This window comes from Tympanuchus pallidicinctus, unplaced genomic scaffold (assembly GCF_026119805.1).
Source record: "Tympanuchus pallidicinctus isolate F22 unplaced genomic scaffold, pur_lepc_1.0 scaffold3, whole genome shotgun sequence".
NCBI classification, from domain to species: Eukaryota; Metazoa; Chordata; class Aves; order Galliformes; family Phasianidae; genus Tympanuchus; species Tympanuchus pallidicinctus.
Genome location: NW_026294747.1, coordinates 63156639 through 63183905, shown reverse-complemented (window position 1 = coordinate 63183905; position 27267 = coordinate 63156639). Strand labels below are relative to the sequence as shown.

Genomic DNA, 27267 nt, shown 5'->3' with positions numbered 1-27267 from the left:
GTGGGCAGGGATAAGGAAATGATAAATTTCCACTATGGAAATTCCAATATAAGAAATTATCAGACCTTGCCCTGAAGGTCTTCTAGTGCGTTGGTTTTCTTTAAGGCAGGAATTATCTACATTCCTGTTGTGCTGAGAGACATGCTTTAGAGGGAACTACTGGTGACAGGTGGATGGTTGGACTGGATGATCTTGTAGGTCTTTTCCAACCTTGGTGATACTAAGATTCTCTCATATCACCCAAACAGTAGATGCCTTCTTCCAGCCCAACTAAAGCAGGAAAAAAAAAAGCCCCAGATAACAAGACTCAATTATCAGAATGGATTTGCTCCTGGGACACTTCTAGAGGTAAGGGTGATGAATACATACACAGCCTAGAAAATGTGTAGGGGAAAACAGTAATGCAGTCTGGACTGCCTTTACTGCAGCATCTTTTGTCTCATCTCTGCAGAGACTGAGAAAGCTCATGCTGGCTAACACAGGTTGGAAAGTTATATCAGAGCGCTTGGTTCTTCTTTTGCACGGTGCAATGGAAATGTAAAGAGACTGAATATCTTAATTCACAGCATGTATAGGGAGCTACTGAATTGCTGCAGTCCTTTTTCAGGCTGCAAAATTTAAATTGTAAAATCAGAATTTAAATACCAGCAAAACAGCTTAAAAGAGATCAGCGAGGCGACTTCCAGTAGAAGCTGGATACGTTGATCCCGGATCATCTCATTGTTTCTGCATTTATTTACTTAAGCATTCATAAAAGATTCAGCAACGAAGCAGAGAATATCGTTGCAATTAATAATCCAGTGTGAATTAATTCAGGGCTCCAAGCACAATGGGAATTAGCACTATCTGCTAAGTGAAAAGGTTGAAGTGGAAGTTTAAACTGATGCATCAGAAATGTTCCCAGAGAATGTTTAAAGCTTTACTTTTTTTCTTCCCACGAGCACAGTTTATTCTGCTTATACACACTGGGGTGAAAGAAGATTCTTGCTGTTAACAAGGCCATCCCTCCACTTAGCACTGCTTAAGGGAAAGACTCAGTGTAAGCCTTTGGAGGGATGCTCCAGCCTAGGAAAGCAGCACTGTTTTCACTTTCGTCACTGTCTATCAGCATATCACAGTCCTGGATGGGGTCTGATTGCACATTCCTAGACAAGGCCACACTAATAACATGGAAATATCCTTCAACCAGGTCACTCCCACTTGACCAGGAGAAGGGAAGCATTTCTACATGGTTTCAGTGACTGCATTCCTTGTTTCACGAGCGCTTGCAGAGATCAAAGTCCTACAAAGATGCTCCCCTTGTTACTTCAGCAAAATTCCAAGTTCTTTAATGGAAGAAAAATTGAAATTAACCCAAACCAAAATTGAAAGCTTTAACTTCATCTCCCTGGGTCTAGATCTTGGCATTGTCTGCCAGGCAACACGAAATGCCTCATGTTATCATGCAGTGCCTTAGAAAACTTGCCCCCCAAATTTGCAACTCAACACTCAAATCCCAGCTTCCCTTAATGAAGCACTCCACGCCCAGTGAATTTTTTGCTGCATCAATAAATCACGTAGAGCCCTCTTCCTGAATACCAATAAGCTTCAGGTCTTAAGCATGGCAGCCATCATCACAGCTCATCCAGTGCAGCAATCATTGAAGATACATACAGGCTCCGGAGCAGAAAAGCCACAATCTTTCAAGATGATACACAAACTGGACAGTGTGATTAGAGGGCTTGAGTAACCCAGTAACACCCAACCAAGTTAGAAGCATGCAAAGAGATTACTCACCTCAAGCACAAGAAAAGCATAAAGGCAACTATAAGGGCCCCTACTGATATACAGTGCCCCAGGTAGTTTATGATGAGGGCAATCTTGTAATGGTGTGCATACTTCCTCTGGAGGTAAAGAGATAACATGATTAAATCAGCATGACCCTCTGAGCACTGACATTAAGGAACAGTTAATCAGTTTAGGAAACAGTAATTACTTTTCTCGACATTCAAATGATATAACAGCCCCAGGGCTGATGCCTACATAGAAGCCAAACATGCTGCCCAGCCACAAAGTACATGCTTGGTTTCATTTCTGTTTGGGATTTATCCAGAGTTTCTTACAAATCTCAGCAGAAAAGTCACTTTTCTCTCGTTTTCCTCAATTTCCTTGAGACCTTTTATTTTCATCATCATGTAAAACTGCAGAACTTTGTATTTTTGGGGAAACAAAGCTACCAAAGACACAGGCAATGATCTTCTCACAGCTGCAAAACATCAGTACGTTGTAGAAGGTTCCTATGTTGGAGCCTACACAGTCATGAGGAGGCAGGTTATGCTACTTTCCCTCACACACGGCCTGATTTTCACATGGAAATGAATGGGTATGATGGGTGTGATTGTCATATAGAATGAATCAGTGAATCAGAAGAAGCCTTTTCCATATGAGCTGATTTTTCTCTGAGGAGCCTTCCTGCCAACTATGAGCCTTATCTTTCTCTGAGGGCAGAACAAGTGATACAGACTGACAGAGTGCTGGTGGGGTCCTCTCAGGTCTGAGAACTTGATGAAACAGAGCTCTTTGTTTTAGCAGGGTCCAACTATGCGATGAAATTTCTGTATTAGAGTCTGTTTCTTAGGATGCTGAGGGCTTTATTGGTAGGTTCTTGATCTTGTAGATTGAAAAATAAGTACAGAGTGCTCCCACCTAAATCAGGGAACGATGCAATGTGGCCAAAATTTGACCTTGAAGTAAATGGAACGTCTTGTTTCTTTCCAGGCTAAGCAAACTTTTCCCCCACATGGGATGTTCTCCTTCCTCAGAAAAGAAAGACCTAGAATCTAAATTTCCTCCCTTTTGATAAAGATACTGAACTAAAATCCTGCAAATAGCATCAATTTTCTAATTTAGGTCGAGCCTACTTTGTTTCATTTTTTCTAGCAATTTCCCTTCCCATTTTATTCCAGTCAGAGGAATTTGTCAGTGAATGGAAGTTTGGATGAAACTACAACCAACAGCTGTAGTTAATCTGCACCATTGTTCTATGGAGATAGCATCTCCCAGTGCTCTGCCAGAGAGCAAGCCCTCTTGGAACCATTTCCACGATGAAACCTGCCTGTATCTTCAGCACACGGAGTAATGTGCTGTTTCTGGACTGAACTCAACCACGTAAGGTATTTTTAAGTCTATTATAAAATGCCCTAAAATAAACTTCCCCAGCACAGCCCATTTTCTGAATAGCCTAGAGGAGGAAAGTGAAAATCCAACAATAACCCAAAACCTGAATTCCGCATGAAGCTTTAAGTCAGCAGGTCACCTAATGGAGGAGAACACTCCAACTGATGTGTCTGCTTGAAAAGCAATGCTGTGCTATTCAGTTCATGCTCTGGCAAAGTGGCTTGCTTAATTTTTTCCTGACTAATTGCTTATGTAGTGTTAGAAGTTTTCTAGAAGACGGCAGTGCTCCTCCCAGACCAAGCATCTGCTGTATGATACTGACCCTTCCAGTTGCTCCTTTGCCTCCTAACCTCTATCTCAACTTTACTTCAGTTTTAAGAAGGCATGGTTCAAAACATACAAAAAAAATTGACTGAAAAAAACCCCCAGCAAATAATTAAGGTCCTCTTTGATACGTGCATGCTGAAGGAAAAGCAGGCCTGAATTCATTTATTTTCCCTTTGCTGACACAACCAAGGTTTCCTGAAGGCAAATTTGAATATCATAGAAACAAGAAGTGACTCTGTGCCTATGAAAAAAGAAGCTGACAGGGTTGCAAGATCACTTCCCACCAGCCTACATGCAATCTGCATCTCTGGTAGAAGTGGAGACAACACCTCTAGGGTTGAAAAAACACGTGCCCAGAATGAGCCACGTTGGTCAAAGATGAGTTAATGTAAATACTTGCATAACTGTTCTGTCTTGAAGGCTGATGCATTTAAAATGCTGAGAAACTTCTATTGCTACACAATGTTCCTCTGCTTCCAGGAAGCTAGTGCACTACACTAAAATGCAGATTAAATCCTATTTGTGGTTTAGAAGGAGAGTCATTATATTAGAAAGGAAATAGAAAAGGGGATGGCAAGGACACTGCTGGCAGTGGGCATGTCACTGGAGCTCTCTTCCACTCCATACCCCGTGTCTGACAATCACACTGTGTCAGAGAGTGCTATCTGCCACGTAAAATGAGGAAATGCAGCTTTATTCTTTTACCTTGTATCAACTTCTCAAGTTTAAGGCACTCTGGGCTTCCCGGAGTGAAGGAGTCATTCTATTCTCAGGACTTTTACCTTTGCTAGGGTATCCCTACCCAAGCAGTTTGTGGATGCCCCAGCCCTGGAGGCATTCAAGGCCAGGCTGGATGTGGCTCTGGGCAGCCTGGGCTGCTGGTTGGTGACCCTGCACATAGCAGGGGGTTGGAACCAGATGAGCATCGTGGTCCTTTTCAACCCAGGCCATTTTGTGATTCTATGATTGTGAAAAAAGTTCCACATCAGTCATTTCAGATTCCTTTCTGTTGCTAGGTTGACTTCCTTACCAGTCCAGGGATGAGTGACCAGTTTGAAGATACCATATCTCCTCTTTCAAGACTTTTGGAAGCAGTCTCATAGAATGACTGAGGTTGGAAAGGAGTTCTAGAGGCCATGTGATGCAATCTGCCCAAGCAGGTTGCCCAGAGCCACCTTTAGCAGGTTGCCCAGGACCTTGGCCAAACTAGGAGTGTATTTGTTACACAAGATGCTGCTCTAACACAAACTGGCATTCTTTGGCTTCTACTATCATAGAATCATAGAATGGCCTGGGTTGAAAAGGACCACAACGATCATCTAGTTCCAACCTCTTGCTATGTGCCGGGTCACCAACCAGCAGACCAGGCTGCCCAGAGCCACATCCAGCCTGGCCTACTACTTCTGCTTTCTCCTAATACAGCTCTCCTTCTTCCTCCTATCTTCCCTGATGTCCAAAATAAGGGAGCCATCTCATCCTGTTGGACTGCTGGCAAGCTCAGTGGCCAAGCAAAGCCTTGGGCTCCCAGCAGTCAGGGAAAGTGCAGTGCAAGGACAGTTCAGTTCTTTCTGCAAAACAGTTGGAACAGCAATGAGTCACTCCTCAAGGAGGCCTCTTTATTGCTCCCTTGGCTGCATAGGAGAGCTAGACGACTCGTTGGACCGAACGTGTAACTTCTGGATAATTAAAGATCAGCTGAGATGAATCATAACTCAACACCAAACAAGTGAATAGAAAGCCAGGCAAACTTTCACTGCTGTCAGACTGAGGGGAAGAGGCAGCTGCCTCTGAGCTCACTGTTTTCCTGTTTGTGGCCAGCTGGAAGCTGGGTGGCTGTGCCTAACACGACTGTGGTCCTCAGCAGGATACGTTAACTTAGGTCCAGCACGATGCTGATTCAGCGACACTTCTTCAAGCCTCCTCAAAAGAGCAGCAGAGCCAACTTCATAGCCAGCTGCCAAAGGCCACATAAACAAACCCATAGTTCTTGATTTACAGCTCCTTATGAAGGCTGAGGCAGACTTTTTGCTGCTTGAGACTCTCATTTATCTTCTAACAAGAGCAGATTTGTACTAGATGCAGCAAGGATCTCTGACACAGGAGACTGCAAGCTAAGTAGGAGCTTCCCATTTATTACACACTGTGCCAAACAATCAGCTTCTGTACCTGATTTGGGTACCTGGAGAAGGTTAATTGATCATTCAGTGGGTGGAATTTGGTCTGATATTGAGACATGTACATTAGGATATCTGTGAAAACCTGAACCAACAGCTGAAGCAAGGGCTGGAAACAGCTGTGGCACAAACACAGGCATCCCTTGAGGTGCATGCAGGAGACTTTGTGCTTCCTTGACAGTCCTAGCAACAAACCAACCTCAAATTGCTGAAGGACACCGTTATCCCAGAAGACCTGTGTCACAACTGCCAGATGTATGGAGATACACTGGGGCATCTTAAACCACACTGCCTAACTACACAGGGGAAGCTAAATCCAGCCCAGATGCCCATCTAGGAGCAAAACAGCCCCAGAGCATGATTTTATCCGCTATGGCCACAGGTTAAGCACTCATGTATGAATGCAGTACATCAGTGAATGTGTACTTCAGGATCTTATGCCTCTTGAAACTGACCTACAGCTGAAAAGAACTGCAGTTTTCTGTGGTATGGCCCCACGATTCCATATAGCACGTAGCATTTGACACTGGGCTGATCCTGAGAACGCCTGCTCCTGTCCCCATGTATCATGTATTGATAGCTGCATCTGAAGTCCAGCTACATCCTTCCTTAGAACTCTGGTAAGTTCAGGCTAGAGACAAAACATGTGGGGCTACAGCCTGAAGATACGTGGCATCTGCTGGGATCAGACCACAAACAACAGGCTCATGTCTGTGCCCAAATCTCACCTTTAACCAAAACTGAGGATTATGGAAATCCATATGGATTTTGTTGTCTTTATTTGTTTTGAGGTCACAAAGCAACTCAAGTATTCATCTGCAGTGCTGAGCATTATGCAGAGATTTAGAAAATATTCACAAATATTAAAAATTGTAAAGCCTGTCACCAATCTTTAAAGGTCTAGTAAATGAATGTTTAAGCTTTTGCAAACAGGGGCCGAGGGAACATCTGCACTTTCCTCTGTTTAAGGAACATGCTACTTCAGAATCCTTAAACTATCACCATAGCTGCAAAGTTTTTAAAAGCAAAAACAGAGCTAATGTCAGCTCAGGTTTCCTGTATGAGCTAACCACCAAAAACATGCTTAGCCTCTGCCTGGCTCTTTACCCCATTCTCTAAGTCAGCACTGCATGCCTCACTCCACCCCCCAGTGCTGCTCACTGATAAGAGACTCAATTCACAGCACTGAAAATCCTCCTCAGTCAGAGCTACCATGGGCTGCTATCCCCCTCCATCCCAGACACCTCTTCCCTCCCTAACTGTGTGCCTTGTCCCCAAAATTCCTGCAATACTGCAATATGATGGTTCAGGGAACTGAGCCAGCTGGAAAAGCACAAAGCAAGTAAGGGTTTTCAATTTCAATGGAAGGTAACTGTAAGGATAGGCTGAACTGGAGCAGTCCCAAATTGGTTCAGCTTGAGATGCCATGGTGCCTTCTCCACTATGCCAGACAACCTTGAATGCTTATCAGTCCCGAAGGAGAACAGTTATCTTCTAGTGCATTCTTCTGACTTTCTTGAAGCCTCTAGCTTTTTTAGGGGGTGGATTCCACCTCGCCAATGAATGAGTGGGTACTCCTTAGCACCTGCTGTGTAGCTACCTGCTTTCTCATTCATTTGAGAAAGCCCACATTATGGGGATCTTATGGGTCAGGTGTCAAGGCACATTATGACTGTTCTGGGTGCAGACAGTCCTGAGACTGAAATCTGGATTAGTTCCGCAAGCAACTTGCAGTAGGCAAGACCTTGTCTTCATCCTCTGCTGGAACCTGGCGTGGCACAACTCTAATGACAGAAGAGTGCAAAGAAGCCCAAAACATAACGAGGTCTGAGCTGCTGGGCTTGGCCACCCTTGGCAAAGAGACAGGACAAAGCCTAAGTGTGCCTGTGTGCCCCACCACAGAATTGAAAGAAGAAGGGAAAGAGAACACGGCACGGAAGGATGAAAGGTTTAAGCTGTGTGAGGATGAATGCCTGTGATGCGTCCAAAAGAAGGTGACATCCCACAAAATAAAAGGGCTTTGCATAAGCTTGCAGCTTTTCTGAAGGTGCTTTACCCCTGTATGTTAATTTGATTCTGTAAACTCCTATGTAATGTCAGGCTGGCTCAGTCTTTTAAAGACAGCTGGGACTTGAGTTTGCTTTTTATGTATTTTTCTTTTGCCTTTCCTTTACATATTTGCCTTAGGGAAAATGGCATTGAGATCTGGAAAGGCCAGTTGTTGATGAGACTTCAGAACTGGCATACAGGGAGTGGAATCAGCTGATGAAAGCTTACATTTCACTCCCAATGAAGCTTTTGGTATTATTGCTCTTATTAATAACATTTACTGTAGCAGCTGTAGGCTCTCAACAAAGCTAAGAAGGATCTGCATAAACATACAATGTCAGAGACAAAATCTAGTAAAGCATCCTTTGTTTTTTTAGTAAAAATTTGAGTAGGAAATGTGGAGACTGGATTAATAATTTGACTGAACTCACAGAGAGGATTCACTGCAGAGACAGAAATGAAATCCAGCTCAGAAATCCCAAATTAGTATGTTAACCTTAAGCTTGGCTTTGCATTCATATATGCTGAGAAACGACACCGAGAAGAACGAAGGAAAGGAAAAATACAGACCTTGTCATCCAGAATAGGCTCACACTGAGAGTAGTTTATCTTGGAAGCCCACGTCCCATTGCCCAGGCATTCTCTGTAGGCATTTCCTGGTAGGGACCAAAATAAAAGAGAAATGAACACTCTGTGCTGGAGTTCAGTCTAACACATTCGTGTAATTAAGAACAGATTAACAGTACAGATCATTCACAGAGCAGATCAGCATATCCCAACCTCTGTGGGGTCTGAAGACTAGGACAGCCTGCCAAAAGGAGGGAAGAAGAGAAATAAGGGATGTAAATACATCTTAGAGACCATCAGTTTATCAAGATATTTATTGGGAACAGTTTGTGTAAGAAAATGGGTTTGGAAGACAGCAAAGGTATGGAAAAGAGATTTCAAGAGAAAACGTAACGTGTCTGTAACAGGTGTATTCAAACACAGGCAGAAAGGTTTAGGTTTTAAGTGTTCCAACTAGGCAAATACAATGCATGTAGTAAACATTGCTCCACTCTCACCATACTTATCCCAGTGCAAACTCAATGCTGGATACTGATTTTCTAGAGTCTTCCAATGCATCAGTATTACTGATGAATTCTGCAAGGAAGACAACCACACCTCCCAACCATGGGACGAGCAGGTGCTGTGGAGGTCTCACATGAACAGACCTTAGAAATGGGTAGGATGCATTCACCCATACTCTATGAAAAAGAAAACCCTTCTGATCTCTCTCCAAGGCGCCATTTCTCCCAAGACATGAGCAAAAATCAGCAATTACTTCACTGAAGATCAGAGATTTCGTGTCCAGTTGCAATGTCACCCTGAGGAGCTCCGGGAACTGTCTGCATTGGAAGTGGGGAAAGGGGTTCAACATCTGCTAAGAACTCCTCAAAACTCAGGGAGGTACCCATGCAGTATAAAATACCTTCTCCCAGACACTAAAAGCACAGAGAGTCCCATGAAACAGACTTTTCCATGCTTATTTTCAGCCGTCTTAAAAACAAGAAAGTTGAAGTAAAACAGGAAATTCAGATCCCCAAAGGATACATATAACTTCCTAATGAACTCTTCATGATGTTCTTTCTGCCCTTTATCCGATTTCTTGCTGGGACTCTGCCATGGTCAATCAGTATAATTCAACACTCAGCCAGCAGGAAAATAAGATGTCAAGTGAAAGCATCAGACTGAACGCTCCTAAAAGTGCTGATGGCAATAGCCACTGAAAAAAGCCACTGAGAAGACTTGACAAGGTGCTTTTTGCTATAGAGAGGGGAAGTTCACATGGAAAGCAATGAGGAACAACCATTCACCTACATGCTCCAAGTTACGCCGTATCTATTCAGACCACTGAACTTCATGCAGTTCTTTTCTACTTGCACAGTTTCTTGGAGTGACATGGCCAAATGGAATGGCTGCTAACATTTGGATCAACTAAGAAAACTTGTGCTAAAGTCCTCCGTTTCCATTTCTGTCAGCTATTACTGGCAAATTCATGCAGTTCCTGCTCCTTCTTACAGTAAAATCAGGTACAGACTGCCATTTTCTGTGCAGTTTTACATGCAATTTTCACCCGAGAAAGAAGCAGGTGATTAGGCTTCTTCCCTCACTGATGTTTATTACTATTCAACATACCAGGCATTAAATATGCCTCAAGACATCTTTTACCCTCTTCTCTGAGAGCAGATGTCAGTGGCATTCAAGAAGCCAGATCCAAGGCACAGTGCTGAAAGTCCCTCACTTTGGCTGCTCCTTTTGGCCAATGATGCAGCCCTCTGTGCAGAACGGTTGCAGATTTTGTACCAAACACCTGACTCTCCAAGACAGACAGTGGGAAGCTTCGGTGCTTAATCTGATCTTGAATCCCACTTTCAGGATATCGTTCCATAAGAAATCCAGAGAGGAAGGGCATATTTGAATCAGTGTCACTTATCCACCCAAAAAAAGGAAAACCACTCTTCTTCTAATTTCCCCCCAGATGAGAAAATTGGCAGCAAACAGGAATAGCCTGAAGTTGGGTGAAGGATGGGGGAAGTGTCAAAACCAGGGGAAGAAGAACCATTTGACTCGTGGCTCCCTTCAAAGACTCCTTTCGGTTGATAACAAATGTTGGGCTTTCTTTCCCCATCCCCACAAACTCCTTCCATTCCTTAGTGCTATTTCCATTTTACAGGTATGAAAACAGAAGCAAAACACGTGCACAACTTCCTGAAAGTGACCTGGCAGGCCTGCAACAGAGTTAGAAACCATCACAAACCATGCCTTCTCCTGCATCAGTCCACGGTGCCTCTGTCTCCTGCACTGCATCTCCCCTGCCCATTTCAACCTTCTTTATAGAAGGATAAATGACTTTCCACAGAACAGGATGGCCACCTGATAATCCTCCCAGCAAGCAAATGAGCAATCTCCCTACCTGAGAAATAATCCTGTCTAACGAGGCTCCCATGGCCTGCAGTGAATCACTGGAGGCATCCAGCTATTCCTCCGGGTTCACGCTAGCTGACTGTGACATTAAACATCCCCTGAAGGTTCTTTCGATCTTCTCTTTCTTACTGTCAGATATTCAAAGAGGGTCTTGTCCTGTCCTTTTTCATCTGGATTGACACAGTTGGTAAATGCAAAAAGGTCCCATTGCAGGTCACAAAGCTCTGTTTTCACATGAAACCTCTCTAATAAAATGGATGGGAGTCCTATGGTCAGTCTGGGATTCGTAGCCAAATCTGACTTCTGCATGGGCCCTGTCACTACCACCGGAGAGAAGAGAGAAGTGCTGCCCCTGTGCTTCTCCATCATGAACAGTCATCTTAATTCTTTCCACAGTGACCACAGGTTGTTTTGTAGACCCCTACTTACTGTCAAAAGTGGAATAGAAAAGGTGAGATAACACAGACTGGATTCAATGACAAACTGAGTCATCGGGACATGAGGAGTTGCAGCAATGATCAAAACACCAAAGACAGCAATAGAAGGCCGATGTGCCTCAGATCTGGAGTATGTAATGAAAGAGAAGAGAGAAACCACTGGTGATTTCATGAAAAGAACTTTATGATCTCTCTGTCTATTAAGCAGAAGAATATTCCTCCACACCTGTTTTTCCAGTGAGAGCTGGTTTTAATGTGCTTCTTGCTGTAACAATTATAGCACTTTGCTTTCAAGCTCTGCGTACAGGAGACTGGATGGAGTCCATTTGTTCTTCATCATGCTCATGAAAAAGGAGAAAAAGGAAGATAAAATGGAAGAACTCCATTGTAGGAGCACACAATGAGTGCCCATGAAGGGAATAGATACACGATCTTTCTAGGGCAACAATAGCTAATGATAGTTACAGCACTATTTTTTTCTAGTGAAACAAATGGTGGCAATTTTCATTTCCTTAGACAAATGGGATGCTGAGGAACCCAGTCTATTTTCATTTCTCTTGCCTCACTGACTTTTTCCTAAGGATCACATACATAAAATTAATAAAGAGGTTTTTGGTGGCTGTAACTTCTGGCTATTTGTGCCCTGTGTGTACTTGCACACATGTAATACAACCAGACAAGCAGATTTAATCTTTGTGCAAGCAAAAAAATGAGCAGCAGATGAGGCACGATGACATAGGCAACAGGCAGCCATTATACACACAACTTCTGACACACGACCTGACATTAATTTCTCTGCCCTCATCTATGGCCTCTTCTTTGACTTTGAAAATGTTGATTTCCTTCCTTTTACTGCAGATTATTAGCAACATTTCTGGCTCTTGATTGCTTCCGTTTAATCATCACTCCAAGGGACAGGAAAGGAGGTAAAAGGGGATTCCCTGAATAGCAAGAAATACTCAGTAGTGCTCAGCCCTTCACTCAGGTTGCTAGCTTCCAAAAAACATACTTCACCCCCTCCAGCCCAGCCACTAGAACACACATTTTCATATTCTTAGGAATGATTTGGTCATACAGACCACGGTCATATTTCAACAATAAAGCCAATGACAGCTTTGGAACTATTCCCAGAGCCAACTGCAGCAATTGCAGCCCTTCAGACAGCACTGCTGAATATTCCACTGCTGCTCCTGCTTGGTGGCTGCTGCTTTGACAGCAGGATGCCAAGCCTTGAGTCTACACCAGTACTCCAGTATTACACCAGTGAAATACACCAGTATTTCAGCTCCAGCTGTCTAAAATAGTTTTGAAACCTTTATTTACCTGCATACACAAAGACAGAGGAAATAAAAGCCACTGCAGCATAGTGAGGACACTGCAGATAGCAGCATGGTGCCAAATCTCCCTCACTTCAGGTTTTTGGAGAAGCTTGCCCAGCTCAGTCTATTTTTTACCATTCTTTTCTGAATGAAGTTAGAAAAAAAACTATCAAATAACTACAGGAATGTTTCACTTACATACATACATACAAACTCACGCATGCACTACGATAATAAACTTGATCTGCTCTTAGTGGAGAATAACTGAGAGATCAAAGGTTCCTTAAGTGGGGAAGAAAAATACAGTGTCACTTAATTTGGTCTGAACACAGAGCACGATAATTACAATTCTATCAGTGTGGGGAGGAAATAAGATCGTTAAGAAACCCCAGCCTGACTGTTGTTTACATAAAGGAGATCAACTTGGATTTGAGTAATGTATCCCCAGACAGCCCACAAGTCAGTAAGGGATAATGACAGAATCATAGAATTGCTCAGGTTGGAAAAGACCCTCAAGATCAAGTCCAACCTCCACCTAACCATACTATCCTAACTCTAACAACCCGTAATGGTACAGATCTGACAAGGAAGGTCTTGAGAGACCTTGTAGAAGCTTGTAGACTTTACTCCTTTATTCCATAACACAAATAGAACATGGTCAGGCTGGATGAGGCTCTGAGCACCTGATGGAGCTGTAGGTGTCCCTGTTCCTTGCAGGGGAGTTGGACCAGATGGCCTTTACAGATCCTTTCCAACACAAACAGTTCTGTGATTTTGTGATTCTGATTTTGAAGGAATCCTCACATTCAAGATAGTTGGTCTTAGATAAGAGGGGGAGACATCAAAACTGTTTTCAGCTTTGCTTATCACCCTTTCAGCATCCCTGCCAATCCATGCCACGATGAGCCTGGGGGAAGTCTAGAAAAATAAAATGTGACTTGTTGCCACCTAAATTCATGCAAAATAAATTCCTCCCCAACAAAGAACACTTTATTAACAGAACTGCCAGAGATTCCTCTAAAAGATTCCTCAGTCTTCTGTTTAATGAGGAAATGGTTCAGCAACATTCAATATTTGTCGTCCCAATTGTGATTTCCATACTTTTCTAATACATTCTGGACTTAGGATGTCAAATTAGAGACTTTGGGTGATGGTGATAAATGATGGTTTTCAGTGTATCTGCTTCAAAACTGCAAGTCTTCACATGAACATTTTACCATATCAGTACCATTTTACCATCAGTACCATATCAGCAACCATTAACATCAGGCAATAAAAGCATATGCACACAGAGTAGCCATGAAAGCTGTATCACAGGACACTACTATGCTCTGGAACAACTTAAAAACACAGCTTAGTATCAGTGGTTTACATCAGCTTCAGAGTTAAAACCTTGGCTTTAATTTCATCCCCAAAAGCAGATGATGTGGCATTTCTGAATGGAATTTACGAAGAGGGGTATTGGATGTGTGTGGTATTTACTTTTCTCTGCTTTATCACCTGTTTTGAAGAAAATAAAATCTCTTGTGTATCAGAAATCCAACCTGTATGGATTGGCCTGGTGGCAGGTTTGTATTTAGTCAGTAAAACTCTATTAAAAGCATGAAATAAACACGAGATGAATGGAGAGGAAATATAACTGGATGCAATCTTCAGCAGGCAGTTAACCACATCCTTGCAGTCATTAGCAGGTGAAAGACAAGAGGCACTGCATGCAAGCACTGCTGGAATGGAGCTCATCTTTGATGACTGGGGCTAAGCTGATTTTTAAGAAGAGTTTCATCGTATCATAGAATCACATCATAGCTGTGATTTATCACCTTGCTGTGTCTCACGTAGATGACTTTGACACAGTACACATTTCCAGTCATCGTTAAAACTAGAAATCTGCCTTCTCCAGCTATTTACATCTTCTGTCCTGGATCCCACGTGCCCAAAAAGAATGAGACAAGTTCATCTGCTACTGGATCAAAGGAATAAACAGGCAAATGAATAAATAAATAAAGCATGGTTAGTTAAGTTCTGAGCTGCACGCAGCTAGGGGTACCAGAGGGCTGGCTGAGTGCTGAGGCCCTCAACCAGACAATCAGAATCCCCACTGAACAAAGTCTCTATAATGAACACTTCCGAAAGAGGAGAGCTGAGCACAGATGCAGCAAATGACTGGAAAGCACAGCAGGTCGTGGTGTCCATCTCCCTGCTGATAGGATTTGTTCAGCCCAGATGAAAAAGAATGAGCCCCAAGAATTTCTAGCAATGGCATTTCTAGCAATGGCTTTGTAAAACTCTGTCAGAGAGTCTGCTAAACCTCTCTACTGGGATTTTATTTAATTTTTGCTATTATCTCGGTGGGAAAAGTCTATTAAAACAATTATAAAACTTTTTTTGTCTCCTGAAAAACGACTCAAGAACAATAATAATAATTATAAAAGAATCCCATAACATTCCATCCTCAAACATTACAGAATCACGGAACGGTTTGGGTTGGAAGGGACCTTTAAGATCCTCCAGTTCCAACCCCCTGTTGTAGGCAGGGACGTCTCCCTCTAGATCAGGTTGCTCACAGCCCCATCCACTGTAACCACATTACAACACAGGGAACTTCAGCTCTGTTCTTTCCACCACCAGCCTTCAGGAGGAACTTAAATCCAAGTCAGTGAACTTGTTCCTTTCAGAATCTCCTGACCATTGGGATTTGCCAACTTCTCCCAGTGTTTCCTCCAGTATTTAAAACTAAATGGTTGTATTTTGGGTACTCCAAAGCGACAGCCACTATACTTTGGTAAAAAAAGAAAAAAGTTCTATTTCACTTTTAGAGTTTCCATCTCCAAATAATTTTTATTCAATTTAAAAGGTGTTTCATAGAAGATATTTCACTTGGTATCAAGCAGAACTTTTCCTTGGGTGCTTATCCACTGTGATAAACAATAAAAACAAAGTTCATGATAGGGGAGACCTCACTGTGGCCTTCCAGTGCTTGAAGGGAGCATATAAACAGGAGGAGGTACGACTGTTTATGAGGGTGGATAGTGATAGGACAAGGGAGAATGGTTTTAAACTGAGACAAGGGAGGTTTAGGTTGGATATTAGGAGGAAGTTTTTCCCCCAGAGGGTGGTGAGGCACTGGCACAGGTTGCCCAAGGAGGCTGTGGATGCCCCATCCCTGCAGGCATTCAAGGCCAGGCTGGATGTGGCTCTGGGCAGCCTGGTCTGCTGGTTGGTGACCCTGCACATAGCAGGGGGTTGAAAATAGATGAGCATCATAGTCTTTTTCAACCCAGGCCATTCTATGACTCTATGACAGAAGCTCCTCACGACTGCTCAGATTTCATAGGATCCAATGAGACAGAAAACAAAGCTGTGTTGTATAAAGGATATGTCACTACATGTGTATGCTATTCTTAGCCCTTTCTCAAAGTCCCAGAAAAACAGCAAGCCTCTAAAGATAGGGACTGAATCACGAGCAATGAATTATTTATTCATGTGCCATCCTTCCCACCTGAGACCTGTGATGGGTTTCTTCTGAATGCTGCAGTGACAAGCTGGAGCCAGGTAGGCTTCACTGAGCATCAGTCTGCTGCTTGCTATTTCTAGAAACCAGAAGTGACAGTGGTAGCACTTGGATGCAATTGTAACAGCACTCAGCTGTGCGTGAGAGTGAAAAGAAAAACATCTCTGCATACTTCATCTGTGTGTGAAGGAGACATTCAGACAGAAATAAGGACAGGAAAGAAGAGTTATCAAACCAATGCTTATTGTTCTGTATGCCAGCAAACCCCATCCTGAGAGCCAGCCTTTTGTACAAAGGGGTTTTTGTAGATATCACGCTGTCATTTTGGGCTGGGTTTGTTTTTTTTTGACATTGATATTGAATGTTGATGCACTTACAGGTGGGGGTTGGAAGGCAGACAAATAGTACTTCAGGCAAGGAATGTTCCCCTAGAAAAACATTTCTGACCTCAGCTTTATCAGCCCACCAGTCTGATGTTTCTCCAGGCTTGAAAGCACACCAGAACTGCTGCTCAGCTTTCTATTGTTTTCCTTTGCCAGAAATTCTAAAATGCTTTACAAGAAACTCAAGCAGCCTAATGATGCTCACTTTCTGTATTGATTTCCTATCTGCTACAGAGCTCAAACGATTCACCCAGGTCATACAACGTGTCAAAAAGCAAAGTCAGGAAAGGAACTTTTAAGGAGTTTAGAAATCCTCCAGACTTCTTCACTTCAGAAAACAAATCTCCAGATTTCCAGCCCGAGGCCCATTAGACACACTGATAAAGTTTACAGTCTAAAGAACATCGTCTCAGTTCAAAGTTTCTGATGCTGATGGACCTCTGCTCTGCTCGCTCTTGTCCTAGGCTGGGGCTGCCTGCCTGCAAATACATCCTTATCAACACATTAAGACAGATCCCACAGAATAAACTGTGCAAAGCACTCAGAAACGTGGCACTATATGTCTTTGATCCATGAAATTCCCATGAATGTGAAATAATGGAAAATAAAGTGTACATTCTTTCTGACTTTCCAATTCCCTTCCAATCAATGCCACGCAGCTCTTCTCAGGAAACATAAACATGTCTTTTCACTTCTTTGACTCATCTGAAGCTAACAAAACCTGTACAATAAAACACATCTCCAGCACGACATGCATTCTGCCTCTTGACATCTTCATTTGGAACCGTTTCAGGACTGAGGTGTGAATGGTGTCAAACCAGTTGTCCTTTCCCAAAACAATCTCTCCTTAGAAGCATGACTCAGGAACTATCCTGGAAACTGCTTTGTCATTCTCTGCTTACAACACCTATTAATCGCTCAGCTAAATAATCATTATTCAATTCCTTGCAGAGGTTGCCTATCTGCAAGGGGAGCTCATCATGCACATGCTGCCAGATGGACATCGAGTTCTATCCAAGACATCCCATGTCCAAGGCACAGACATCAAGGTTCCTTAAGGACTTCTTGCCTTCAGTCAAGGACATCACAGACAGAACTGTAATCTTATGTTTAAGCAAGCAAGCTGATCCCCAGGGAGTGCAGTCACCACAGTGCAGGCAGAGACTCAGCAGACCAGTGGCTGTTCACTTTGTGTAGCTGTCCTGAACAGACCTGCCATTAGATGTGGAACAACCACTCCTACGCCTCTTCTAAACGCTTCTCACACTTGAAATCTGGATGATTTAGTTGTTCTAAGGAAGGCTATCATCCAAGGAGCGCTCATCAGGGTCACACGCAAATTAGTACAAGCATGTGGGAAGATCCACATATAGAGATACACAGAAAACGTGAGAAGGCTTCATCTGAGAAAAAGTTCTCACTGTTGGTCAGTCCAACAGGCCATTGGTTCTCCCCCATTCTGTGGTGGGTGTGAGTCACTGCAAAGCAACAAACTGGGAGGAAGGATGTCACTACCAGGGCTGAAGCCCAGCTTGTTTCTCAGCTTGATCAACTTGAAGAGCACAGAGCTATGAAGCTCCCTGCTTGGCCCCCTTCTGGGATGCTATCATGGCTGATAATAATATTTGAACTTCATAATAATTGCCTCGTAGCTGAGATTCAGAATTCAATTAGTCACTTGCCGTAATTACTGAACGCACTGAGAAATGGCAGTGACAACAAGAGGAGGTGTAACTGTGCTTTATTACCCACAGGTAAAGCACAGTGGAATTGAGAAGTGTTATGATCTGATCAGCACAGCAGTGGGAGAGAGGGGAAAGCAGCCTGAAAGTGGATTTGTCCTCAGCCAGGAGACAACGTGTGCCAGGATCTGCAACATCTGACTACCACACCATCAGCATTTGGGTTTTGCCTGTCAGGAATGTTTACCTGAACAGCTGTACAGCTTTGCAGGGATTTTTACTGTTGGCAGCCTATTTATAGAATCACAGAATGGCCTAGGTTGAAAAGGAGCACAATGCTCATCCAGCTCCAATCCCCTGCTATGTGCAGGGTCACCAACCAGCAGCCCAGGCTGCCCAGAGCCACATCCAGCCTGGCCTTGAATGCCTGCAGGGATGGAGCATCCACAGCCTCCTTGGGCAACCTGTGCCAGTGTGTATTCCAGTGTTCCAATGTATTCATTTCAGACTGTTGTCTGGATCATAATCTACTATTTTATAAGAATCATCTCCTCTTAGAAAATTCCAGTCTTCCAGATTGATCAGACAGATCCTGTTACACTCACATGTGGGGTGGTGTAAAGCTGACGGGCAGTGAAGCTCCATCCCACTGATCTCTCACTCCTTCTCCTCAGTGCAGGCATGGTACAAATGTCCATTTGCCAAAGTCATGCCTACCAGCTTTCCTAACTAACCATGATAGTTAGGAATTAACTATTAACCAATTAAAAATTCCAGGTGCTTCCAGGTAAGAATGGGCAAGTTCTTCCAACCTCTGCAAAGACAAATTGACTCTCAATAATATAAAATCCCCCCTAATCCCACTGTCCTGTGGGTTGAGCTGAACACTCAGCAAGACCAAGGGCTTGAATTTTGATTGTGGAGATGACTGCTGATGTGACAGGATATAAATAGCGCCTTTAAGCTGGTGCAGATAAGGTTTGTTGGAAATAAGAAGGCAAAGTCCCTGCAGACAGAGGGAAATACAACAGTAATTCTAAGTCTTGAAGTCCAATTACACCTAATAATAGCACTATGCTTTCTGTTGATTGTTTTTCCCTATAAATGCCTTCTTTTCTCCCACTGGGGAGCAGGATAAGGAAGGTTTAAGAACAAACGCATGAAAACACTTGGCAGGAGAAAAGCAACACCCACCTCAGATCTTTCTTTTCAAAGAGGAACGGAGAAACATTTGTTAAAGAAATTGTGTTAAAGAGCTCAAGCTCCAGTTTTGCCTCTCTGTCTACCAGCTTCTCCCTGATCACCCCTGAATCTAGTTCCAAAAGGTTCATTGAATAACAAACAGGGAACACTGCGTCCAGAGATGTTCTACCTGGTAAGAGGAAAGGCAGGCACCAGCTGACTTCAAAAATGCACTATGTGCTATGTTGCTAACACACCTAACTATTAGATCCTGCATTTGAATGCCCGACTTCTAAACTACCCAGGGCTCCCCTTCCTATGCCTTGGATCATTGCTTCCATAGCTGTAAACACTGACACATTCACATGCTTTCCCCACAGTGTAGCACGAAACATGAATCACGTTCCTATCCCATCCTCTAGGACAACATGTATAAAAACTTTAAGTGGAAATATAATTTCTGTAAGGTTCCTGATTCATCTAACATACAGTAGTACTGGAGAGGTATCACAGAATTACTCAATTTGCAAGTGATAGCACAAACGAAGTGATAAAGCATGAGATCTGTTCTAAGAGGGGACTGCAAAAGACCACATTGTTCTGTGGGGGTTGTTTTCATGGACTCAATCCCTTCTGACTCAGAAAAGGGGGATCCAAGATGAGTGTTTGGCATTCTGAGTGCCAGATGGGGCTGTCTGCAGCGTTCTCTTCCTCTGCTGGTGCAGCTCCCCAAGACATCTCCTTGCTCCCACCCTAACGAACTTCCTGCTTATATGAAATGCCCACACGCACAATTTGCTGAGCGACCACATGTGGGCCAGGAAGGCCATGATTAATCTGTAAGCTCAGGCAGGTGGGAAAAGAGGCTGTTCCCCTGACATAACCTTATTAACACAATGCATCCGTCATCTAGAAAACCTGCTGTTATGTGGGAAGGTGCTTTCCTATCAGCTGATAATTATTATCTCTTTGGGGGTTTGAAATGGCATGGGAGGGAGAAGGGAGATTTAAAAATCTCTTCTAATTTTGTAGTGTACAGTGGGTTCTGTCAGCACATGCTGTGACAGCCTAAGAAAAGCATTTCAGCAGCTTCGTTTCTTGGCTGTGCTTTCTGATGGGTCTTAAAAGCCTGAGCTCATTTTGACTAGGAGTGATTGGTAGGCAATCTCCAACACATCTCACTTTAGTTGGCTGGAGCTTCACCACAGATTGATAAATCGTGGCGTGGCAGGTTTCCATGCTGCCACACCAAACCCACATATATGTGACTTTATGGCTGTCTGTAACACAATTCCATAAAACCCTGCTGTGAGAAGGGTCAGGGTTTCAAAGCAGGCTGTGAGACATCCTTATAGTGATGCTCAGCCCCGAGAAGTGCCTCCTGTTGGCAGCCAGCCCCACAAAGGTCTGTCCTTTCTATGGAGAAGTCATTGTATTGGAGCTGGATGATCTTTGAGGTCCCTTGTAACTTAAGCCAATTTATGATTCACAAGGGTCAAGGTAATACAAAATCAGTTTGATCCAAAAATTTCAATTGTCATGGGGTCTGTTCTGCCTTTTGACCCCCTGTAGTTCCAGACCTACAAGGAAATGGATGGAAATTCCAAATAATTTCTTACAGACACAAAACACTGCAAACTGTGCAAACAGGAGGGTGGATACTATAAGCGTGTTCAACATCCCAAGCCTGTCTGTGCTGGTTTCTAAGCCATCACACCCATGTCCCAGAACACTAAAGCTTCTCTTCCATTTCTGAGATTGCTCAGGATCTTGTTCCTCTTTCCAAGAGGGAAAGGTGACTATGTTAAGGAAAACTTGTCTCTGCATATCATAGAGTTCTATCATAGAATGGCTTGGGTTGAAAAGGACCACAGTGCTCATCCAGTTCCAACCCCCTGCTGTGTGCAGGTCACCAACCAGCAGACCAGGCTGCACAGAGCCACATCCAGCCTGGCCTTGAATGCCTCCAGGGATCCACAACCTCCTTGGGCAACCTGTGCCAGTGCATCACAACCTTCTGAGTGAAAAACTTCCTCCTATCACACCCATGCCTTCCTTCCCCCCAGGCTGACTGTATAAAGCCTTCTCTTTAGCTCAAGAACTGAGGCTTTCAAAACACAGATTTGTCTCACCAGCCACAGATTTATGCACCGCCTTCCCAAAGGACAGCTTAAGCACCAATGAAGCACTGGGAAAGGAAAGGAGGAGGTGAGGAAAGCAAGGCAGGCATCTCAGCACAGCACTGCCTATATGCAAATGGCAAATCCAGCAAGGACATCAGCCGAGAACGTAGGGTGGGAGAAAATGCTCTACGTGTTCAGAGTAGAAAGAAAGTTTTGGGGATGCACGATCATATTTCAAGTGTAATACATATAACTGCACAAAGGGACCATAAGGCAGGAAGTCATGGAAAGCTCCTATCATTCAGCAGCTGATTTGATTGCTCTTTAATCAACTGCAGATTTCCTGTCATGTTGACATGGGAGAGAGACACGAAGACTGCTTGCTTACAGTGAGAATGCAAGAAGAGGATTTTTACAACATGCAAAGCAAAACAAAAATAACAAAAAAGTGACTTTAAAAAGATTTATCATTTCCTTGCAAAGAGAACAAGAAGATCTATATATGTCAGAAAGTGCTAACCCATCTAGGAGAAACGTTTAGTGCTCACCATGTGCTTCCATTTACTCCACATTCTCCCATTTCTACACTTACTGCTTTCCTTGGTAAAAGATTTTTCTCTTCTGAAAAGTACAACATCACTGAGTGCACACAAATTAAATTTCCTTCATTGAGATAGATTTATTCCCAGTGCCCTTTCCACTTCAACTGTGGAATTGCTCCCAGAGAGCAAATGGAGTGTGCACTATTTAAACACTGGGTATTCAAATGAGGACTGTTTAATTCATATTCTGGTCCTGAACCAGAAAATCTTAACACCCAAGCTTGCCAAAACAACTGCACTGGAGAAAAGACAAAATGCAAGAATGGACAAACTGCATCACATTTCAAAGGATGCAAAGAGCATGAAGAGGTGTCTTCAATGTTTTTTTAATGCTTTTCTGATCAACACAACATGGATTTCACTTCCCAAATAACACTGAGCTAATACTGCCTTATATATTTAACGTGGGAAAGGTGAAGTCAGAGTTTTTTTTCTTTGATAGGCCACCCAGAGAGGCTGTGGATGCTCTGTCACTGGAGGTGTCCAAGGCCAGGTTGGATGGGGCTCTGGGCAGCCTGATCTGGTATTGGCTATGGAGGTTGGTGGCCCTGCCTGCAGCAGGGGGCTTGGAGATTCATGATCCTTCAAGTCCCTTCCAACCCAAGCCATTCTTGCTTAGTTTACGTTTAAAGAGCATTGAATTATGTTTTATGGCTGCACAGCCTTCATGTTCACATTACAACCAGGGTACAAAACGCAATGTTTGGTTGAAAAAAGCAGGCTAGTTATGACAGTTTAAACCTACTTCCAATTAAACGTCAACAGGAAAAAAATCTGCAGTACAATGTAAAAGCACTGAAATGAGCACCCAAATCCTGAAGCCTCCTCTGTCAGAAAAATAAGCATTCACTTTCACAGTTTCCTCTGGAAATGCTCATTTTGGCCCGGCGCCTCAGGAGCCCAAGGAAGTGCTGTTCTATTAAAGCTTAACATTATTTGTTTTTGTTTTTACTCCAAGACTTTTCTTTTCACAAATTGCAGTGGGGTGACCCAGTCTTGCCTGCAACTGCTCTGCCCTCTCCCTTCTACACACCTCCTGGAAGGCACGTAGCTTTCTACTGAGTGGTGCACTCTCCTCCCCTGAAGGCATATCGCTCCATATGCGGGTCAGACCTTGCCTCTAGACAAGACAGAAGGAATAAAGACATGAAAGTACATGCTGAGTTTTTGTTTTTTAAGTAACAGAATGCTGTATAAAGATCCATAGCAATAAGTTCTGATTCGGTGTTGAAAACAGCTGTTCTAAGACAGGCTTCCATCGCATCCACCTGATGGAGCCCACCTGCATTCCCAATGATGACCTCAGAGAGCATACCAAGGAGAAAATGCTCTTACAGCTCCTGCACTCAAAGAAAATCTCACAGCTGAACCCCTTCACCTGCTGTAATGTGCAAGGAGAGCTTTGCTGCATAGCATTTCCCAAATGAAACTTCAGTGAATAAAAGACAACCCTGCTGTCAGTTACACAATTACAGCATCCTGGGATAGTTCCCAATTAAGGTTTTGTGTAAGAATTTGTCACCAAGAATCCTGGTTCTTCTCAGTGTCTGATCTTAATTAAATCATCAACTCATCATAGAACTGCCTGGGTTGAAAAGGACCACGATGCTCATCCAGTTCCAACCCCTGCTGTGTGTGGGGTCACCAACCAGCAGACCAGACTGCCCAGAGCCTCATCAGCCTGGCCTTGAACGCCTGCAGGGATGGGGCATCCATTGTGTACAACAATATATTGTGTACAATAAGATACATTGTGTAACAGTTTCTTCTGGCCATCATATGTGAAATTCAGCTAATCGCCCTAATTAGCTGTTACATGATTGTACATCCAGAATACGACAGGAAGAAGCATTCAGCTTCAGAGAATTACTCAGGAATTAGTTCTGTCTACCAGAAAAGCAGAGGTCATTATCTCTGTTTAAACAGATCTACAATGCAGAGTGCATACACCAATTACCTCAAGTGCCTCTGTTACTGTAGCATTGGAAATCATTTACAAAAGCCATTCACAACATGCTTCCAGTTGCAGAGAATATTGTGTGATTACATGTGGCAGCAGCCAGTTCACACATCCTCCTTTCAATCTGTCCATCCTCTTTCTATTTACTAATGGAAACATTTTTCCCATGGATGAGCCACAGTCACTGACCTCAGAATTAAAACACTGAGATCACAGAATCCCAGAGCATTTGGGGTTGATGGCCTTGCAGTAACTGTGAGGGAAGCGGATTGGCAAATGCTGCTTCAATGGAAACTGAAGTTGTTAAAGGTGAGTTGAGTGCAGAGAAGCTGGCCAAGGAAAGCCTGGAGCTGCGAGCTGATAGCAGCAGGTGGGGAAAAGTGAGGGAGGTTCAGCTTTGGAGCAAAGTCAGAGAAGGCAGAAACACACATTCAGCTTTTATGTGCAGCTTTCGGGACCACGTTAAATAGGATATGATTTCAGAAACTCCAGGAAAGCATCTATATATACCTATGAATATATAAAAGTACTTGCAGTGAATGAAGATAATTGCTTCGGATCAGTGAGTTTATTTCAATGAAAACAAAGACCCATTTTGATATCCTTTGAACTAAGACAACCACCCTAGAACTTAAAGTAAAAATAACAAGGCAGTGCAGCCTGGTGTCTATTTTAGGAAAGGATTTGTGCCTCAGGCAAAGAGAGTTTCTCCATAGGACTTCACTAAGCTGCTAAGAGACAAACATGGTTTTCAGGCAGCACACTGAATGAATTCTGATGGTTTTTTGAGACTGAAAAACAGCACATTTAGCAACAGGCCAGGTGTTGAATTTAAAGCACTTACAACTCACTTAAAATTCAGGCACAGATCTCCAGTGCTGACCAAAACAGCTCCATGACAATTACAAACGCTATCACAAAGCAATGGGAATGCAAACAACTGAACTGGGCAGTGAGAGCACAGATCCAGGTGTTGACATGTGTCTTTTTGTCCCTGCTGGGTTTGAACACCAGAAATTGGAGATGGAGCTGTTACACATTTGATGCTGTTGGCACTGAGGCTATGGGTGCAACAGCCAACAGCTGAAATCACACCTCTGGACTGCAAAGCAGACCGCGGTTCTTGGGAGAATAAAACAACCTCCTTCCATGTTCATGGCAGGATATACCACTAAGAAACGAGCTAGCTTGGGTGAAGTGCATGGAGATTCTGACCTACAACTACTACTGAGGACAGGCAGGTGATTGTCCCTCCCTACTCTGCCCTCCTGAGGCCCCATCTGCAGTACTGTGTCCAAGTCTGGGGCTCCCAATACAAGACAATACAATACAATACAACAGGGAACTGTTGGAGAGGGTCCAGACAAGGGCCACAAAGATGATCAGAGAGCTGTAGCATCTCCCCTACAAAGACAGGCTGAGGGAGGTGAGAAGGCTGCAGGGTGACCTCACTGCAGCCTTTCGGTATCTAAAGGGAGCCTACAAACAGGAGGGGAATCAACTCTTTGAAAGGGTTGATAACTGCAGGACAAGGGGAAATGGTTTTAAGCTGAGGGAGGGGAGATTTAGGATGGATGTCGGGGGAAATTCCTTACAGAGAGAGTGGTGAGGTGCTGGAACAGCTGCCCAGAGAGGCTGTGATGCCCCGTCCATCCCTGGAGGTGTTCAAGGCCAGGTTGGATGGGGCTCTGGGCAGCCTGGTCTGGTATTGAATGTGGAGGATGGTGGCCCTGCATGTGGCAGGGGGTTGGAGATTCATGATCCTTGAGGTCCCTTCCAACCCTGGCCATTCTAAGATTCTATGATTCTATGATTTGAAAAACTGTCAGAATGAGTTTTTTTTTGTGTTTATACCATATCTTCTGGTCTGCTAAAGCCCTTCTAGAGCCTCCTAATAGTTGCCATTTTCCATTATTTGTCTGGAGCCAACCAAAGACCCAATCCCAAGGCACTATAGAAGCACGAGAAGAATGAAGGTAATCATCAACAACCTCATCCATACAGGAAGGAAGACAAAAATTACTGCAAACAACACCATGACAACAAAGCACACAGCACAGCAAATTGCTTGCCTAGCCTTGCAAAAAATGAAATCAGCTCTTCAAAAACTGCAGAGGGTCAGTTACATTTTCATACATTCATTCATAAGATCTGTTTAAGCAGCCAGAATATTGCTGGTACTGCAGCTGAAAGCTACTTACCCACAAATCAGATTTTTAATGCATTAGCATTGCTTCCAAATGGACAGAGAATTGTTTCAAGCTGTTTGTTGTTATCAATGATCTGACTCTTATTTGGCCACTTTATGCAAGTTTCTCCCTTGTAGTCAAAAGCAGGCTGATGCAAATGGTTTCTATACAACACTCCTCCTTCATTACAAAATTATGTGTATGATACATAACCAAATTGCATAATCTATGTAATTAGCTCATCCCAGTCATTGCTGCTGATGGAAATAGCTGTGAAGGTTGAACAGTTGGGGAAGTTAATGACATTCGTTCATAAATAAGGACTGTAGAGTAAAACTGAGCAGCTCTGCTTGTGTTTCATCCCAGAGCACATGTTGCTGAGATGACCACTGAATTAGAGCACCCAAAGGATACCAATTTAAAGCCAACACCTGCTGTGCAGCAAACACACAGTGCAGCAAACCAGAAGATGACTTGTGAACTGATTAATGTCCACGAGCTGGGCTTTGGGATGGACAGAGACCATTGGTACAATGCCAAATGGTATTACTGGTGTAATCCCAGTGACAGAGCAAAGCCCCAAGGACAACCCTCCCCCTTCCCTATTCTCTTTATGCTCCTCCTCTGCTGGAAAACTCAACTGCATTTGTGGGTCTCCCATATCTAACAGGCAATAAGCTTCCAGAAAGTCAACATACCCTCTGCTTTGGTTTTAGCATGAATAGGCAGTGCACAGCCTCATCAAAGTTTGCTTTCTTTTAGCATACTGTCTTTGTCTTGATTCTACAATGTCTCCATCATTGCCTGATAGCTTGAATTCCTCTTCATTTGGTGCTGAATGATGTATCTGAAATGCATTTTCAGAAAAAAAGTTCTTTGCAGAACTGAGCTCAGTTTACAGAAATTGAAGACAATCTCCTCTGATAAAGCAAGACAGTTCAGTAATTTATCTTCAGTGGATCGAGGAATGAGGACAAAACCCACTGGATAGTTTATTTGACAACAGAATATGTATTACAATAGCAAATGTAGCCTAGGAAACAAACAACCCTGCATTGCAGAGAAGAGCACCAAGTAGCAGAAGAATTATGATTTTGATAACTAAGCATTCCCTTTGGCACGCAGAAAAACTGCAGGTGCTGGAGACAAGCAGATCTGCACCAAAACAAGATAAAGGGCGATAGATGAACCAAAAGTAGATGGTCA

At 43.4% G+C, this 27267-nt stretch overlaps 1 protein-coding gene across 7 annotated transcripts in view; it reads right to left on the bottom strand.

Annotated features, from left to right (window-relative positions):
- Positions 1 to 27267, bottom strand: part of CRHR2 (corticotropin releasing hormone receptor 2) — a 129388-nt gene that overhangs the window by 49953 nt on the left and 52168 nt on the right. For 6 of the 7 annotated variants that reach the window (XM_052693684.1, XM_052693689.1, XM_052693688.1 and 3 more), the window contains 2 exons: positions 8277 to 8362; positions 1777 to 1883 (listed from right to left, as the gene is read on the bottom strand). In XM_052693684.1, coding sequence (XP_052549644.1) covers positions 1777 to 1883; positions 8277 to 8362 — 193 coding nt within the window. Of the gene's footprint in view, positions 1 to 1776; positions 1884 to 8276; positions 8363 to 27267 lie in introns of those variants that run through there. The other variant, XM_052693690.1, reaches the window with a different exon arrangement.